At 36.3% G+C, this 19541-nt stretch overlaps 1 protein-coding gene across 15 annotated transcripts in view; it reads right to left on the minus strand.

Moving 5' to 3' along the window:
- MYCBP2 (MYC binding protein 2) overlaps positions 1-19541 on the minus strand; it is a 172972-nt gene that overhangs the window by 4251 nt on the left and 149180 nt on the right. For 13 of the 15 annotated variants that reach the window (XM_063149479.1, XM_063149485.1, XM_063149491.1 and 10 more), the window contains 18 exons: positions 19137-19336; positions 18703-18852; positions 17376-17536; positions 16617-16773; positions 15803-16027; positions 15131-15196; positions 13618-13857; positions 13380-13478; positions 12688-12768; positions 11807-12073; positions 10146-10429; positions 9916-10012; positions 7981-8100; positions 6301-6402; positions 4495-4623; positions 1880-2012; positions 1550-1653; positions 192-380 (listed from right to left, as the gene is read on the minus strand). In XM_063149479.1, coding sequence (XP_063005549.1) covers positions 192-380; positions 1550-1653; positions 1880-2012; positions 4495-4623; positions 6301-6402; positions 7981-8100; positions 9916-10012; positions 10146-10429; positions 11807-12073; positions 12688-12768; positions 13380-13478; positions 13618-13857; positions 15131-15196; positions 15803-16027; positions 16617-16773; positions 17376-17536; positions 18703-18852; positions 19137-19336 — 2804 coding nt within the window. The remainder of the gene's footprint in view (positions 1-191; positions 381-1549; positions 1654-1879; positions 2013-4494; positions 4624-6300; positions 6403-7980; positions 8101-9915; positions 10013-10145; positions 10430-11806; positions 12074-12687; positions 12769-13379; positions 13479-13617; positions 13858-15130; positions 15197-15802; positions 16028-16616; positions 16774-17375; positions 17537-18702; positions 18853-19136; positions 19337-19541) is intronic. The other 2 variants (XM_063149494.1, XM_063149481.1) reach the window with 1 other exon arrangement.

The raw sequence follows: 19541 nt of genomic DNA on the forward strand, positions 1-19541 counted from the left end.
CAATCTGCTTTCTTGAAATACAATGCCAGACAAAAACAAAACTTTAAGTAGCCTAACTATTGTTACGGTGTCTGTTTTCAAATTTTGAAGAGCATAACTTGAAAGACTTTATATTTTCACTTCCTTCATAAAACACATTACAATCGTAACAGTAATCTCTTAAAAAGGGGAAAAACAAACAAACAAAAAACCTGGATAGCTGGTGCTGCTGAAAGTGCTTCAGTGAAGCAGATCATGCACATGTCATCAGCATCTTGCTTCAGAGTTGTAGCGTTTTTATCGCAGCCATGCAGGCACGGCAAACAGTGCTCTTCGTTCTTCACGCCTCCGCAGGGGTGGCCGCAGGGGTGTGTCTTGCTGCAGGCAATCTTGGCGTACTCCTAAACAAATGTAAAGTAGAGAGTTAACCATCTCTTCCCCTTCACTGACTGTTCTGACAGTGTCGCGTTTTGAAGGACTGCTGGTCCATGCAATAAACTGAGATAGAAGAATCATGGTTTATATTGTCTGCTGCTGCCTCAGGTACTTGGGAAAAGCTGAACGTTGTGTACTTGAAATAACAATGTTTCCTTTGTTTACCTACGCTGCTCTTGAATGCAAATGGCTAAAAATGAAACCATGATTTAAAACTTTCAACAGAAAGAGAACTGTTCTTTGATCCTGTGTGCTTTTTATGTATTGAGTGCTTCCTGCATAAATACTGCTGACCTGTATTAACAGCCTTTAAGATTTCTGCAGATTTTGGAGAAGTTTCAAGTAACTCACTCTTAAGAATACACTATAAGCTAACCATTAATCAGCATAAAGTGATTTTACATGGAAATGGATTTTTAACCACCTCTAATTCCTATCCCTACTAAACAGAAAACCTGTAAAAGTTACCCAGAAGCTAGCAACAAATTGAACTGAATTTAAGCAATTGTAATGAACTGTTACTCAACAGTTCATTAATGAACTGTAATATGTCTTCATAGGCTGACAGAGGAAAAAAAGATGACCAATTTGCTTCACTTTGACAGAAACAGGTAAGAAAAGTAAGTAAAAAGGTAAGGCAAAGTAAAAAACTGGTTATGATTTGGTCCTCTGCCAATTGCACCCAGTGTAGGACACAGAAACAGTCAGGATACATGGATACAGATGATAAACCTGGCCAAGTCTGGAATGTTCTACACTCACGTAATACACACGCTCTTGAGCAAACTCTTTTCATCAAGCTTTCCGGTACATTTGACTTTATACTGACAGTGTGTAGTTTACTTTATAATTGCAAGGCTGTTGTGAAAACTTGAGGTACTTTTGAAGATAATAATGAAACTACCCAGTATGTAAGTTGACTATTACTGTTCATAGTCTGTAATTAAAATAAAAATTTACAAATTCAGAAGTATTTGAATGGTAATATTCAATATTAGAACCTTTTCATATGACAGATCTGATTTAAAATGGACCACAGGGGTAAACAAGGTTTATTCAAAATAAGAAGCCCATTTCATCCTATGCTCTCTTCTATGTATGTAATTAATGGAGATTGATACTTGCTAATACACACCTGGCAGTCTGCATCAGAACAAACACTTCCCACTGCTGATAATTCTGTTCCACTCCTACATCCACAGAAGCGACATGCTTCAGAACTGCTGGTGGTCGGTTTGCCTATAGTGTAAGAGAGAACAAGGCCAAAAATGTTCTCATGAAACACGAGGGACTGACACTCTATCAGACATCAAAGCAGCATTCACAGAAAACAACCAGAAAGCCAACAAATCTTATGCAGTTAAACTATTCTACTTTTATTAACAAATATTTAAAAGCATTGCCCTAAAGCAGGTGAAGATCACAATATCAGGATAAAGAACAAGTAATAACAGTTGTGTTTTACCTGTCTGTTCTCTGAACTCCACCATGGCCTTCATAGTTTTAGAATCTGCTAATGCCATCAGCCAGAAGAGTTTGGTCCTACCACAGCCCTCGTGGAGATCAACTTTGATAGCTTCTTCTTCTTCTTTAAACACCTGCCAAGTTAACCAAACAGATACTAAATGGCATGTTTAATTAGAGCATGGACTTGTCTCTGTTTTTTCTGTTGCTCTCTCTGGATTTAGACCAGGCATTTTACAGATTCTGTGAGATTGTCTACTGCAAGCTGTCTTTCTTTCATACTACTATAACTTGTACATCTTGCAGATATGCATGATAAAGGTTTAATGTTTTTAGAAGTAAAAATGAATAAAATTAACTCTTGGCATGGCAACTAACTAACATGGCAGAGAAACAACAGTGCAGCAATGCTAAGAACAGAGCTGCACATTTTTTTTCTGATTTAATAAATACAGAGCTTGGACTTCATAATTCCTACCCAACACATCCAGTAGGCCACAGAACATTAAAAGCACAAGATAATATCAGAAATATCTTCACATAGCTATGCTAGTAGTTTATCAAAGCAACATTGAGAATCAGGGTCTTAATAACAAGTACTATAGAGTAACAATTATAGAAATGTGTGATATTAATATTTTTGACTTTCATATAAATACACAGTGGATACTTTTGGCTACAATGAGGAAAACAAAGTTTTTGCAAATTAGAAAAATAAAAACTGCAAGAGATCCTTAGGGAATTTCATGCAGTCGCTTCTTTTGCTCCTTTCCCAACCTTTGAAGGCAGTTCTGTTTGCATTTGTTTCACCTGTAATGCAAGGAAAGTTAGAATTTTCCCTGGTATGGATGTATACAACTCACTCTAATTTTTACTAGAATCAGAAAAAAAACCCTCTAACTGCTTCACAAAGTATTCACATAAGCACATCTGAGTAACTTATAGGCTGTCCTTTCTGGAGGGGACAGAAAATACATTAAACAGGTATATATGACTGAAGTTGGACAAAGAACAGGAAGCAAACAGAAAATAGGACAGAGGGAACATGACAGAAATGAAACTAAATCTGAGAGGCTCAACATATGAGATGTAAAGGTAAAAGTGGTGAATAAAGAGCAGAACTTTAAACATGCTTTTAGAAGTAAATAGGAAAATCTGGTAAGTAGCTATTTTGGACAGATAAAAGGAAAAATGGGAGGTTTTCTATGAGATAAGGACTTACTTTTTATCAACTGTAATCTGAACAGGCTATATAGGAGAAATCAGAAAAATGAATGAGACTAGACTGTGCTGTGCCATGACAGAAGAGTAGACAAAATGATCTTCTTAGGATGATGAAACAGGAAAATTTCAAAGGGGATTGCAAAGACTCTGGCTAAGAACTAGAAGATAGCAGACACCCATGGCAGTGCCAGGCTGAGACTACACTGCAAATGCTGTGGCACCAGAGGAGTGTTTCACTGGAGAGTGAAACTCAGTACCAAAGGTCTGATGTTTACACTACATGTGCTCTAGAGCAGCTTATCCCTTGACCATTTGCAGTGTGTCTCTGCATCTATCTTTTGATTTGCTTTTAGTTTCACCTAAAAGCAAACAAAACCAGTTGAGTTCATGCACTCCAAGGCTGCTCAGTAACAGAAAACACTGTACTTTAAGGAGACATGATCATCTTCTTTAAAAGTGAATATAGATGCATTGTAGGAGAGGGAGATGAGGACTGAGTTCCACTGAAGTAACTTTATTAATGACATTTATTAGTTTAATCCTTGTACAATTATTAAGCAGTCAGAGGAAAAAGGGAAAATAAAGGATCACAACAAACCATAAATGAGGAATAGAGGCAGGAAAGAGGAAATGTTCAAGAATTCTAGAGGTAAAGGCATCTTCAACATCAATTTCAATGACAAAAAAAAATCCAAAGAAAAGGATAAAAGAATACCACAGAAGAATAATAATTAGCAGAGTACACAGCAAGTTATAAAAACTCATCTAGTCAAAGTTTCAATCCTAAAAACAAACCCAAAAGAAGCCAGGAAATTTTCAAGCTTATGGATAGGGCAACATATTTCTGTTTTAAAACATATTTGTATTTTAGAACGTAGTGAAAGCTAGAGGAATCTTGAAAAATAAGAGAAAACTCATAGGGGAACCAGTAGGAAAATCTGTTGTCAAATCATCTTCCTGGATATTAAAAAGGAATACACATACATTAGAAATGAAGAGGTTGTCAAGCACTGACTCCTATGACAGAAGTAGTAAAGAAGATAAATTTTAACAGGAATAAAGAACCAACATATACTAAAGAAAGTCTATGCAGCTTCTAAATTCTCCTAAAAAAGCATTCCTAACCAAGAGAGAAAAAGCTGATGTAGCATAGGAACTCGAATTAGGAACTACTGCAAGATTTTCTAATCTTTGTGAAAGATAAAGGACACGAGAACATAACCAAAAACAACTGAAGAGCATTAACTGGAAACACATCTATCCCATCTCCAAAATAAAATATAACACCCTTTTCAGATTCAGTATTTGCTACTACCTTTTGGTTCTATTTTATTTATATAAATATGCACACCATGATGCAGTACACACAACAGGGGGCCATGTATACTCTACCTGTCTCTGGTGAGTTTTTGTTCGCCGATGGAGATGAAGGAATCGGTCACAGTCTGTGCACAAATTCCCACAGACATTACATAAAATGATTGCAGCAGTTTCACCATCATCATGGTTATCACACATTGGCTGAGAGAAAAAAGAAAAGAAATAATTCCTCTTTATTAAATCCTGCACTTCCTTTCAGCATCTCTTTTTATTCTCCCCTCAGTCACACACCCTACACTACCCCTCCAATTTATAAAAGTGGATAAAGAGGTTGTTTGGACTATTAATGCTATCTTTAGAATAATCAGTATATAAACAATTATTCCTTGACACAAATCCCCTCAATTTCTGACATCAGTTTTTTCTCATACTCCTCATTGGTTATTTTGAGATATACCAAAAACGTGTTTTTCAATAATAACATTGAGACATCACTTTAAACTAGTCTGAGAAGAGGTTTACGTGGTAACAAGGGGTTATGGGCATGTTAACAGAAAAGTTCAGAGATATGAGTACTCGGGTCAGTCAACAGGCATGGTATTTACCCTTCATTACTTTGATATGGTATGTTTACTCTTTTCAAACATCTAAACAAAGCTGTAGGTCACCCATACCTCAAAGACAGTATGGTTGAAGTAACAAACTTCAAAATCCATCATAAAAATAAGTTGTGCTACTGACAGAATTTTTTAAAAATTTCAGCACGGTTCTATTTTGCAATTCAAAATATCCCTGCAAATAGACTTCAACAACTGATTTTGACTATGCACATCCCTGAGAACAAGTTTCCATGGTAATACATGGTCCCTTGTAACACATGGTTTCCATGATACTCTCATGCAAGTTAGAACAGGGCTCTCTCAAAGCAGTTCTGGTAGGGAGACACACAGTTCACCTAAACATGTGAATATCCTGATGTGGAACAAGACTGGGGAATTTCAGGCTTGGGTTCAGCAGCTTGAATAACTGCTAAACAATGTCTTGGCTGCTCCTCTGACATCTCCAAGACCTCTGACTTTCTGAATCACCTCAGAAACCTCTGTGTTAGCTTCTCAGCAGGGTTTTATTCCTTGCTGCTGCTGCAGCTCTATGCCTCCTGTATTCTGTTTCTAGCTACGCTAAACTGCTTTGGATGCTTCTTTGCTCCAAATATGCTTGGTTGCCATTGCACACCCATCCCTTGCTTCCCACAGGGATCCACCTAACCAAGATTTAGAGACCAGCTTCATTACTGTACTATTTCTAAAATGGTATTAAAAAATCACAACCTTTTTGTCATACGGAAAAGTACAGGCATTTGTCAACTGAAAAGTATGGAGACAATCATATTCCATATCAAATTTATAAATCCTCTGAGTCAATGGCAGTTTTACTAAATTCAGTTAGAAGGAATTTCTCCCTGGGGTAATCATTCTCTAGTGAGATGGGGAAGAGGAAGCTAAATTACAGAGAAGTAGTTACTGAGTAACACAAAAGAATCGATTTTATTTTGTGACAAGGATTAAGACAAAGAAAAAGCTCTGATAGGTGCTGTACAAACTGAGTCAATCTACTAAAAAACTCATGCCACAGGTGTTAGGAAGGCCTTGTTTCATCCTGAATATTGGCAGAACTGCAATATTACTGTTTTAAGTTGGAACTTCTGTTTTCTGGGCAATACTTATCTAGAATGCAAATACTTCAAACATATACACAATCCCCACTGGGACGGAAGAAAAACAATAAAGGCCAATTTTACTATTCTCTATCATTTTTCTAAATTCTTTGATGAGTGAATATATCAAAACAGACACAAAACTGTATGATTTTCAGTCTCACCATCTGTTTCTGTTGCCCATCCTTTCCCATCCATCTTCCTGAGGATAGTCTATCAACATGATCCTGATCAAGTACACAGAGGGATGCTAAGGCCAGCCACAGCTATTGAAAAGCAAGGTAGAATTAAATGTCTTAGACATATTAAAATCAAATAAATACTGAAGAGAGAAACTTTGTCAGCTAAGAATGTTACCTGCAAACTCTATTACTGTTAGCTGGAACCTGCTCGTACAATCTAAGTTTATTTTCCCAAATAAGTCAGGAACACAATAAAACTTACAGGAACACAATAAAACTTACTTAACTTTGGGAGCTACCTTGTTTCTTTCAGGTATGTCACTTTATGATTATAAATACAGTAGTCATCACACAAGAAAGAAAAAAGTGAAGAAAGATCAACCAAAGCACATTATGAAGAAATATGACAAATACAGACTTGCACATTGACCCAAACATTGCAGGCTTTGGGGAAGAAGAAATTCAAGGACACAGACTAATAAAATCAATCCCAAAAACAACTACCCAAAAACCTGAGCACAGTGAGACTGATTTCCCTGTTCCCTCCTCACTGCATAGGGCAATTGGCATTACCTAGAAAAGGGCTCTGAGCTAATTAGTCAAAGGAAGCTTTTCTCTCTTCTCCACTGACTACAGGGAAATCCTGAACAGGTGAGCTACATGAGGGTAATTTGTCACTGCAAACAAAACTGAAAGGCACTTGACAGCTGCTTTTTGGAGCAATCTTTAATCAAACCTCTGATTTGAACAGAATTGTTTTTGTTGAGAAACTTTACTGGACTCTTCCCCCAAACCCCCCATTCTCCATGACAGAACTACACTCAGTCACAGGAGCAGCTGGGCTGACATTCAGGGCTCCTCCAAGACCTGATTAAACTAATATGACAACAGCAGAAGCCAGTGGTAGTCCAAGACTGTGACCTCCAGAAAGCAGAGACTATATGAGTAACAAAAATGATGAAAAGAACAACTGGTACAGCCTTTTAAGATGGAAAACAATGTGAGTGTCAAATGCTTGAAACCACTGCAAACTTTTTTTTTTACTTTTACATGTAATTATTAAGCTTGAGAAGCTAAAGTATGTGCTCCCTATGACAGCAGGAATGCCTTTCATGGTATTTCAAGCAATCTGTTAAGGTTAAAGTAATCTTTAGTTTCTATAAAAGATTCACAGACAAAGTAAAGACCAAGAAAAGGAAGCCACCAGGTTACACCATGTCAGTAATAAAGGGCTCAGCAAATATTTTTTGAGACAAACACAACTGAAGCTTAGCTTAATTGTCCTAGAGAACATCTGTTAGAGTGTTTTCATAATAGCCTTGAGATGTGTCAGCTGATTACCTAGAAGTCAAACAACTTATAATAATTGCTTGGAGAGCTGAAAGAAGACTGCTGATATGTACTGTGCAATTTTCCACATAGATAATCTCACATCTAGTGTAATGCAAGTGTGACAAACTTCAAGCAGAATTATTTAAAGAGTAAACCCCCAAATACATATAGACATCACACTAATTCTTCATTATTTCTGAGATTCTCTAGATGCACATTTAATTCTAATTCAGTTTTGGCTTGTGTATTTCTGACATATAAGAAGGTTCTTGAAGGTTCTCCTACTGCACATTTACAATGAACTAATGGTAAGTTTGGTGAAGTTCTTACTCTGGTTGTTGCAATGCACCTCACAGGTGATCTATACTCTTCTTCCATTTTGGTCAGAGCTATGATGGTTTCAGCAATAGCATTCTTTGTCACACGTGACCAAGCTTCTGACAGATGACCCTGTTAAAGATGAAACTCAATTTACTACAGCTTTTATTAAAAGCAAGTGAAATTGTAATCAGAACTGCTACAAAACATTAGGTTAGTGTCTTCTCACATTAGAACAGAAAAAGAGGAAATTGGGGATGATTGATAAATAATTCTGTGAAAACACCTAATTTATCTTGGAAGGGACCTTCAAGATCCTCTAATTCCAACCCCTTGCCATGGGTAGGACACTTTCCACAAGACCAGGTTCTTCAAAGCCCCATCCAACCTGGCCTTGATTTTCCAGAGAGAACTGGTAAAAATTAGCCCTCAAACACTGAGGTGACTGAGGTTCTCTCTGAGCAACTACTGGAATAATTAACTTGGAATAGGTAGAGGGCATATGATTGAACAATGGGAAGTCCTTTTCCTGAAGTGTTCCCCACCCTTTCTGGAGAAATAAAGATGCAGAGCTGGAGCACAGATAAGTGACTGTGACCAGCACACAGATCACAGTGGGTTCCTAGAAAAATTAGCTTCACATGGCTAGCTCAGCCTCCTGAATAGACTCCACAGTTCCTGTATTAGAAAGAAATAAAGAGGAGTACACAGCAAACATCAGAGCCACAGCATACTTTCCAGTCTTTAACATTCTGAGCCTATGGCACTGACTCATACTCTCAAGTTTCTGATTCAGAGGCTGCTGCATCCTTCAATTCTTATTGTCATCTCTAAACTCCTAAACTTCATGCTGAAGGTGATACATAACTGAGATTCACTGGACTCTAAAAAGGAAGCTATAGTGACTAACTCAGATACAGGTACCTACACATTGCAAATGGCAAAAATGATATTGAAAGGAATCACATTTGTAACTCTCATGAAGAGGATAGTTACACTGATGCCACCTTGCTGATAATTAGCAGCTCTGAAAAACTTAGGAAAAAAAAACTTTTCCAACACAGACTTTAATTGCAACTCTTATCAATTATGAGATTCTAAAATCTTGTAGTCAGAATCAACAGAGAGAACTCCCATCCAGCTTCAGCAACCTTGAGAAGGAACCTCCTTAATCCAAGCACAGTGAATGGTTTAGAAAATAGGACTTCCATTCAAAGATACCGAAAAACCTTTCAAAGGGTATTTACAGAGGAAAATCTGGGTCATTTAGAACATCTCACTGAAATAGGTGCAGAATTAAGGAAAACAAAAACAACCTCCTAAATAAATTCCTTTCCCAGAAACATATACACAATCTTTTTTTTCTTTTGCCAATATTATTTCTGGGAAATAGCTGATTCACTTTTCTTCAATTTTTCTGCCAAAAAATTGTCTGAAGCAGAACTATGGAAAATTTAAACCCAGATTAATAAACTAATAAGTAACTATAAGTGTAGATTTCAGTGACTGGAAAAAGTCAATCTCAAACAGAAAATCCATACAGTAAGTCTACACACAGTTACATGAAAACAATGATGTTAATTTTACTTCACAGATAAGTTTTACTTTTGACTTGAAGTTCTGAGTGCTCAAGATTTAAAAATTAAACTTTAAAGTTAATAATATTAGAAAATGACCTGCAATTATTGTTTATCTTTTAAATTTCTAGTATAAGTAACTTTTTAAAAAACTTATTTCAAAACTGGATTTCTGTTTATCAGAAGCAGAACTCAGTTGCTACTGCTTTTAACCCTAGACTCTATCCAGAAAACTGTATGGGTCTTTTTTCTTGAGACCAATTAACATCGGCTCAATCTGATACTAACTGTAACAGAATTTATGAAAAAATGTATTTTTCAGGATCAGAAATATCTGAATACCATCCACATTTAAAGAATAGAAACTCACTGCTGCCATGTCTTTAATGAGCTTAATGATGATCTCTGAAATCTGGGTAGGTGTTGACCCCTTCATCCACCAATGACTTTCACCTCGCCGAATATAGCTGCAAAGGATAAATGGTAATAGATGAAATAAACTCAAATACTTAGTATTTGTCAAAATCCAGCACAAAGAAATAGTGTACATACTCAGCATACAGTAGGTTGTAGTAGTTTGTTGCATATTTTGAAACAAACCTGGAATTGAAGATCATTGGAAGTGTGACTGTAGTAACTCCTTTGCCTGCAGTAGTGCCAGCTGTCCCTGTGATAGTAGTTCCTTTGGCTTTTAGCTGTACAGTGAGAGCTTTGGCAATACATCCCAAAAACATGTCCAAGATACCTAGTTTGTTCCAATCTCCTTTTTCTGTTGAGTGAATTATATCACTTATATCTGCTGGTGGAAGAGACTTCACCCCTATAATACTTGCCAGGCGACTGGGGGTTACCTCGGGCAAAACACGCCTCAGTAATGATGTTACCTGGAGAAAAAAAACCAGAACACCACAGTTCTTACCAAGACAGCTGGAGTTTTCAAGCAAAATCACATGAAGTCCTTCTTCACAATTTATTTCAGTCAGAAGGACTCAATCTAATTGCTGTACTTAATTACTCCTGTAAGAAATTCTGCAATATTTCTATATAATGACAAAGCATTTATTAATATAAGCAGCAAGACAAGGCAAAGAGTCTAAACCTGATCTCACTCAATATTTAGTCTCCACATGCTAACAAAATTGTGTTTGGTACTGGACTTAGGATAAGAGTGATACACATGTTTGTACAACTTTGGTTTGCTTGCACAGTACCCACTTTACATGCATTATTGAGATGTCAGAAACTATGGTAGGACTGTTAGAAACACTTTGGACTTCTGGAAACAAAGTACCTGCCTGAGGTACTGAGAATGACAATACCCTTTTCCAATGCTTTTGTTTTCCCTTTTGATAGCCTAACTGGAATTCTTTTTGCTGCGTCAATAGCTCTGGACCCAACAAGAATTGTCTTGAAACCTTACCAACTGGTGAAGCTGGGGTTAAAATTGCACGTATCACGCAAAGTTTGGTCCAAATCGGCATGAAAGCTTAAGGACTTAATATTTCATAGATAATTTTGCAAGCCCTCAATGTTCTCTTGAAAAACCATTACATATCTGCAATGTATCACAACTACTAAGTACCTGCCTCCAGGCAAGATGAGATGTGAGATTTTAACAGATCAAAAACAGTAGAAGGAAGAATAAAGAGTATGAGACAAAAACTTCTGCAACAGAAACTTAAAATCCACCTGAAGAAGGCACAGCACCTAGCAACAAAATAGTGCATTAAGTGTACTAATGCAAATATGTTATATGTTTATATATCATTAGCATTATTAAACATACATAATTATATGTGTTTATATAGTATGTACATGTAACTACATATACACTCAGTCTAACAATCAAATTCAGAAAGAAACAGATATTAAAACTCATGTTGAGGATACCAAGAGTAGAAAGGAGCTGGCTAGTTCCACAGTACTACACTTAGAGCCTGAGTGTAGTAGTGTGACACAGACACTAAGGACTCATGCCAGACCCATAACAGGCTCTAGATTCTGGTAATTAAAAACTTCTCATCTTGCCTACACAGGCTACATGGGCATTATATACACATCCCAGGAAATACTGAAAAATTACTGTGCTGTTCATCTGACAGACATTTTTACCATGTAATCATTAGCAAAAACAAGCACCCTAAAACTTGGCACTTCAACTCCCAAAAGAAATCCTGCATTTTTTCCAAGCACATGGTTTCAGTACTCCGAAGCCACTTTTCCAGCAATACCAAGGCACTGAAGGAGCGGTCAGCACTGACCTGCCTCTGCACCCTGGGAGAAGCCGTGTGCAGCAGGGAGAAGAGGTCCTGGAGCAGCGTGAGCTGCTGGGCCAGGTACTGGCGGCCCACGTTGGAGCCGCTGAGCGCCAGCACCATGGAGAGCAGCTCGAAGCAGTAGGCGTCCGAGGCGGCGTCCTCGTCGCTGGGCTGCGAGTTGGCGTTCTCCTTGCTGGAGATGGCGTGCTCCCACTCCTCGCGCACGCGCGTCGCCTCCATGCGAATGGCCTGCACGATGTGCGCGCACACCTGCCACACACAAGCCAAACGCACGGCAGCTCTTAAAAACTTCTAGCAAGTGCAAAATGTTGTGGTTTAGGTAGCTGCACAAGTATGGCTAAAATAGGAAATCTGTTGCATTTGGTCTGTACTTAAATGACTTTTCAGCATAAATTCAAATGAAGAATAAAATGCTGAATTTTATGAATGCTCATCTATGTTATGGAAAATTAAATCAAAATTATTTCTAATTTTGTTTCAGATCCTGCCTTTTAATTTACTTTTTATATTGAATCCAGGCCAAAAAAACCACTCCACATAAAATCCCTAAGAAATACATTTACTCAACTTACACAAATAAAAAGTATTTATTAAAATAGTCTCTTGTTCAGTTTAATAATAAGAAAGCTTAAGAAATATTTAGAAACAATAGCACGGTAAAGAGCATTTTTAGGAGACTACAATGTTTGCTAAGATGAGTGACAGAAGAGTGGATTCTGCTTAACTTACTAAACTAAAAAAATTCAAAATAAAACAACAGCTCTATTACTGTACAAATAGTCATAGCAATATTCACTGAAATTGAGCTTATTTATTAAAAGATACCAATATTTAATCCTCAAATAATTTCAAAAGGAACAAACCTGTTTCTGCAAATTTGTCAGTTTGCTCCGGCTGAATATGATCCCTACCATGTGCTCCTTCAGGTCTGCATCTGATGTTGCCTTCATAAAAAGCATGTTTAATATTAGATCAAAAGTTTCAAGAACACTTGGTAATTACTGTAGCAATTAACATGGTATGTATGAACAAACTGTGTTTTATGAGTCAGCAGCTTTTTTTACAAAAGATATATAGCCAAGACCAATTTAACTATGCTTAATAAATACCTCATCTATATATTCACTTTCTCTTTGTGAGAGGAATTTAAGCATCAAATGAAATAATAGGCAAAACAAGTGGAGTGTAGTTTCTTCATACTTTTTCTCTACATATTAACAGAGCCTCTCTTGAAGCAGAAGATAATGGCCAGGACTTTCAGGCTGACCATTACTACAGGTGTTAAGTACTTCTGTAATTGTACCCATTATTTGCATCACCATTACTATGGTGTTTCCATTAAATGCAATATCTCTCAGTTATAATTTATTTTAAAAAAAACACACTATGGTTTAGTATTAAAAATACACTATGATATTTTAAAAATAAGCATTTTTGACATTTTACTTCTGTTTTGTTCTAAAAATTATGCAGCATAAGAAACAGAACAAATACTGAAAATCATCCTGGATATTTTTTTTCACCAAAGTATTATTGATAGAATACAAATAAATACATTGTGTACTTTTTCTTCTCCTTCTGGGGATGACAACAGTGCTTTTTCTTCTTGTTCTGGGGTTGGCTCAGCATCTCCAGAGATGAGTTTCCCAAATACCTGGAAGAAAGACAATTGTGTGTCTCAATGAATCTCAAAGATAAACTAGTGCAAATGTCACATTTTCCATTAAAACATAAAGCACTTAAAACCTACAATTCACAGTAACTTTCACTGTATAACATCATTAAAATCTCACCTGGGATGTTATAAGTCGGAATACTCGCAGCGTCTCAGATTCACAGTTCCTTTGTTGAGCCACACTTGCAGAAATCTGGCCTGCTATTTTAATGCTTTCACCATCCTTCCATCCAAGAATTTTTACTTGTCGAACTCTTAGCGTGTTCTCTGGACCCTTCAATTCGATTTTGATGATGTGATTATCACCCCCAGGAAGCTCACTTGTTACCCAGCCAATATGTCTTGAATCCAAGTCTACCTATTAAAGAGGAATATAAAGTTGGAAACTGACATTACATCAAACAAAAAGTCACCTATCATCATATATATCACTGTAACAAATACTGTGCTTGTAATGAAAATCTCATCCTGAGCAGTAAGACCTATGTTTAATGATAAAAATATTCAACCTCTTGAGTTCAGATTAAAAAGTGACATATAGCCATTTCAGTTTTATCTGTAAAGCTGATTAGAAATAGTGGCCTCCCTACCTCTTTTATTCTCAAAGCAACAGTTCATATATTAAAAAAAACCTCTTAAAACTAGTATTGGGTCACTACTTTTATGAAAAAAAGAAAAAAAACACCACAGTTTCTATAATTTAATTGAAAATATAACACAGAATTATAATTTCATACATTATTTATCTCTATTTACACAAACCCCTGCCAAAGAAATTGTTACTCTGTGGAAGTTAGTATTTGCTACCCTTACACCAAGACATGCAGCACTTAAATGTAAAAAAGGGGAGATGAACTGCATCTGATTAATTGCATTTAAAAACAAGTACTGTTTAAAAAAACCCAACATAAAAAATGCTATATGAAATCATATTGATATAGCATCATATAAATAATGCTATACAAAATCGTATATTTCATATGAAACTGCAGTGCCACTACTGGAAATCAAGCACTGATAGGGTGCTGTGCCTTACATCACTACTCAGAGAAACCCAAGCCCTGAGCCAAGTGAGCCCTCTCTCCTATCCATGGGCTCATTTATAATCAAACTAATATTTGTTTTTGCCCATTTCTACATTAATTCTCAGAGTCTGCATTGAACTGTGCTGCAGCAGACAAGGCTAACTAACTTATTTTTCTGATACCATGAGACAAGATACAGTATGTGGGTGTGCTGGAAGGTAAAAAGCTGTTGGAAAAGTGTCAGAGCAAAGAGGAAGCAAAGCTGAATCAGTCCCTGCCTGTGTTCTGGGAATGTTTTTGGGAAACCTTCTCCAGCTGAAAGGATAAGTTACCATATTTTAGTAATTAAAACTAAATTAAGCTAAGGAACACTTGACATAAGGCTGTTCTATTTCAGTAGAAGGGTAAGAGCTTGATTAATAGTCAGTACACATAACTGAATTCTGTCATTAATAATACAGTATTTTCCAAGGCTTATTATTATGTCTGATATTTGCTAAGTAATTTATCTACTGTAAGAAATGGAAACTATTTGCTCAGAAAAATCTCTGGTATGTGCACAAAAAATGGCAGCAATTTTTCTATATCAAGTGTTAAAATGTTTACCTGCTTTATTCTGCAGAGATCTTCTACTGCCTTGCCAGTTAGGAAGGTCATGGACGTCACTTTGTTCTGCAACAAACAAGCAAAATAAGAATGATACACTTCAACTGAGACACTTCTGACTACTACTTCTGTACTAAGAGAGTACATATATTAAGAGAAAAAATGCTTCATTACAAAAAACCCCCATGATCAAAAGCAAGGACAAAGAATTCCAAAACACAGCTCTCTAACACAATCTGCTCTTTGTATTGAAATCTGTAGTTGAAATACAGATATATATGCAACATTACTGTACAGATCAATAAAAAAGGATGTAGAAGGTCTAGAAAATTTGGGTTTTATGACAGCTCCTTATTTCAATGCTTCTGCAGAAACCATGAGCAAGAAAAGTAATTTAAAAGAATTAAATGATCGAAAATGCATCTGAAATAGAACATGCCACTAAAAGTAAGTTTCCCAGTTTCAATTTTATGTAACTGTAAATTCAGACAGACTGGTCTGATCATAACAGCTCTTGCTTTCTAAATCACAGGACTTAGAAACTTCACTTTGAAATGTGAACTTCTGCATTAGAATAAAGAACTGACAAAGAAAACGGCACTTCTTCATTGATAAATACATACAGCTTGGACTATGCACCTTCAATGAGAGACACTTTTATTTTCCTCTTACCCCAAGATCTCTGGAATTGTCCACATGAACGCAAACATAACGTGCATTGATTCCTTTTACACAGTTGATGGTGATGTTTTTAGTTTTGTTTTTGTCCTCATCTCCTGACTCCCAGAACGTTTCTGTAGACCCATCTGTTAAACTACCAATCATGGCAGGTCGGCTTGATGTCTTAATGTCAACAATGCTGGTTAGGTCTTTCAGACAGACTACTATACACAGCTCCTGTGAAAACAAATGGCAAGTTTTAAAATACTTGAGAGTAAGCCCAACTACATGGGCATGATTTACAATTTTTAAAACCACACAGACATTTCTGTTTTGATGAAATGCACTCTCCAAGAAATTTGTCCTTTATTGATTCAAATTATTTAGTTCTTTAAGCCAAAGGAAACATTAATAGCTAAGAGCTGAATACATTAGCAAATGCCTAAATATATTACTAAATGGAAGAAAGCAGTTTAAAAATATTAAACAGAAGTATTAATTCATCCTCCTCAGAATAACAGAAGAAAAAAGATGTAATAGCAAAGAACTGGAAGCACACATTATTAGAAAAGTTAACCAACTCATGACACTCCCCAAAAACTTTACTTGTAAACAAGCACTTCTCTAAAATTTAGGTCTGAGTGATATACAGGCTAAGGGTCAATATTTGAACCTCTAAAGCTGACAGCAGGGACAAGATCCCAATTTGAGATATGTCCAAGAAAATATGACACTGCAATAAAAAACCTTTTAAAGAAAATCACCATGGGAAATACAGACTGTTCACAAATGTTCTCTGCTTCTGAGCCAGAGCTGTGATACTTGCCTGATTCATGACTTCAAAACCAGACTGAACGCTGATACTAAAACTCTCTTCACTATCTCCATCATCAGATTTAGACAAAATATTGTTGATATGATGAAAAACGTTGCTCTGGTGCAGGAACTGGTGATCAGATTGTTTGAATTTAAGACTCCAGCACCTGAAAACACATTTAGTTGTCTTTGAAATTTTGAATGTTGGCAAAAGACATCACTTACCCATGAAACTATTAATCACATTCTTGCTTCTCGAGGTACTTTCTATAAACATTTAACTTCAAATTTTGCAGGATCTCTAGTGTTTCTAGTGCACCATTTTGAGGAAAGCACGAATAGACTTTTCTCAGAATTGTAATACTAAATGCAACCATTATTACTCATTTTTTGTCTTTGAGACAAATACACAGAAAAAGTCTCAAAGTTTAAAGATGCTATCCAGGTGACAGATTTCTGAGCAAAGGGCACTAAAAAGCCATGCACATACACACAGATCCTTCCATATTATTCTGTTAGATGTTTTCTTTTTCACAGTGGACACTGTACAGAATCTAGAAGAAAGTACATAACTCTGTACAAAGTTTTTTATACTATTATTTATATGTATAAACACTTAAGTGTCTATGTATCTCCTTCCTAGTGGTAAGGATAGATGTGCTCCTTCTTGCACAAAGTTTTCAAGCATCTATTTACATTGCAAAATCTTTTAACTTGTAATTCTACAACATTCCCAGCCTTTTCAAGAACTTTCTTGATTTGTGCTTACCTTAAGGCCATTTGCTGTAATGCACTGCCACTGGGAAGAGACATCATAAGATCAGAGATTGTCTGCAGAAGGCGATGGAAAGTGTGGGGTAAGGGGTGAGCAGCTTCCCCAGCAATCACTATATCTGACAGAGGGTGTTCACACACTCGTGTGTCTTTTTCCTACAGGGCAAAGCAATCTGGGTGTTATTCACAGGCTTTCTGAGACAAAAGGTTCAGTAAACAAAAACATTTCTGCTGTTTGCTTTAAGAGTAACTGCAACAATCTTACAATCGACGTGAACTTGACGCAGTTCCTGTCAGAGAATTTTTGGAGTAAGTTACACACGAGCCTCAAACAGGGAATTTGGGAGGTGTATTGTATACTGCCACATATTTCTCATGACTTAAAGATGTGAAACATTATATGGCAATAATTTGAAAACAAAGAAACAAACCAGAAAAAAAATAACACATCCCAGCAGCTGAAAGCAACTTTATCTGAGCAGCAAAATCCACCTATAGCAAACCTGATCACTAAGCTGATGTTATCAGTTGCTGCATTTCATTAGAGCTGTGAAAATAATAATTCTTAGTTAAGGTGTGTCAGTATCAGAAAAGCACTGTACCAGGTTACACTGCTGAAAAGACTAATTTCAGAACAACTAATTTCACAACTAGATTAGATTTGAAGTGATAGAGATTATTTGACTTATTGACAACACTAGCATGAGTTTTTTTGATCTATTTGTTGTAGACATGTTTTAAATCAGAGCTAAGTCTAGAATAGGTCGTATCTAGATACCTTTTGGAAGTATGGGATGTAAGACTAACATTTTGCAGGCTACATTTTCAGAACTATAGATTTTTCTTAAATCACTGAATTAAGTATACCTACTGTACATAATATTATTTATTTATTTATATACATACACGTACACAGCAGTACATAAATTGTCTATGCTTTTTGTAACTAACTATGGACTTAGAACACGGAAGGAAAGACATAGTAAACCAAACCACAAAGTGGTTCTAAAAATATTTTAGAACTTCTCTCTCACTGCAGGGCAAAGAAGGAATAAAAAGCAATTTTTTTTTAAATTTAGCAATGTGCTTGTGCTTTTTTTGCTTTCTCATTTCCCAAGAATACTAGAAAATGCTGCTTTAGAAGACCTGGTGATTGATCAGCACATAGAAAGTGATGATTCAGAAGAAAAGCTAATCTAAGTCTACAAAATGAATTCAACTACAGTTTAAGATTTTGTTTCACAGAGGGAGGATTAAGGAATTTTGTTTTTCACATGGAAGTATTTCTAATTTGCCTACAAAATCAGCAGAACCTCACTTACTTGTTCTGCATTTTCTTTATTTGATTTATTTTCTTCATCCTCTTCTTCTTCAGGCTCTACAGGTGCAGGAGTCAGGGAAGCCACAAAATGCCATAAGATATCATGAAGAGAAGTTGTTTGAATGACATTACAAAGAAGCCAGTTGAAGGCCTAAAACAAATTACATACAAGGAGTTACCAACTGGTTAAGCAAACCTGCAGTAAAACTATTTCCTAAACCATTTATTGAAGGAGGTGATGATGATTTGGACAGGCAAATAATAATGCAAAAGTCTTCAAAGTAAGACGTTATTGCTCTGTAGCTAAAACAATTTATTTAAATGACAACTATAGTACAGCCAACAGAGCATAATCTTAAAAAAAAATAAAAACTCCAAGGCAGAATTTACAACCACATTATTTTAATCATCCAAGAGCCATCAGTACATGAATACCTCCATGGCAAAGACTCTGCAAGCAGATTTCCGTAAGGCTTGTTTCATCGCTATTTCAAGTCCTTCCAGATCATGATGCTGGATTACAAATGCCAATACTGGCCACTGGAAATTTCTCTCTCCTTTGGAAAGAGAGCTGTGGGCGGAGATTAACCGAGAAAGTTCAGGAGATGGATGTCTCAGGAGAGAGGACCCCACTTCTATTTAAAAGCATAAAAATATGCATACATTAGATTCCTTGTGCATTTCAATTTCATAGCCACAGTAAAAATGAAAAGCAATAAAGCACTTTTAGAAATGATTTTTTTTCTGAGAGAAAACACATCAAAAAAGCAATATGGAAAAATGATGTTTCAACTGAGAAAGAAAATACCACCTTCACTTTTAAATCAGGCACAGAAGATT

This window comes from Melospiza melodia, chromosome 2 (genome assembly GCF_035770615.1).
Source record: "Melospiza melodia melodia isolate bMelMel2 chromosome 2, bMelMel2.pri, whole genome shotgun sequence".
NCBI lineage: Eukaryota > Metazoa > Chordata > Aves > Passeriformes > Passerellidae > Melospiza > Melospiza melodia.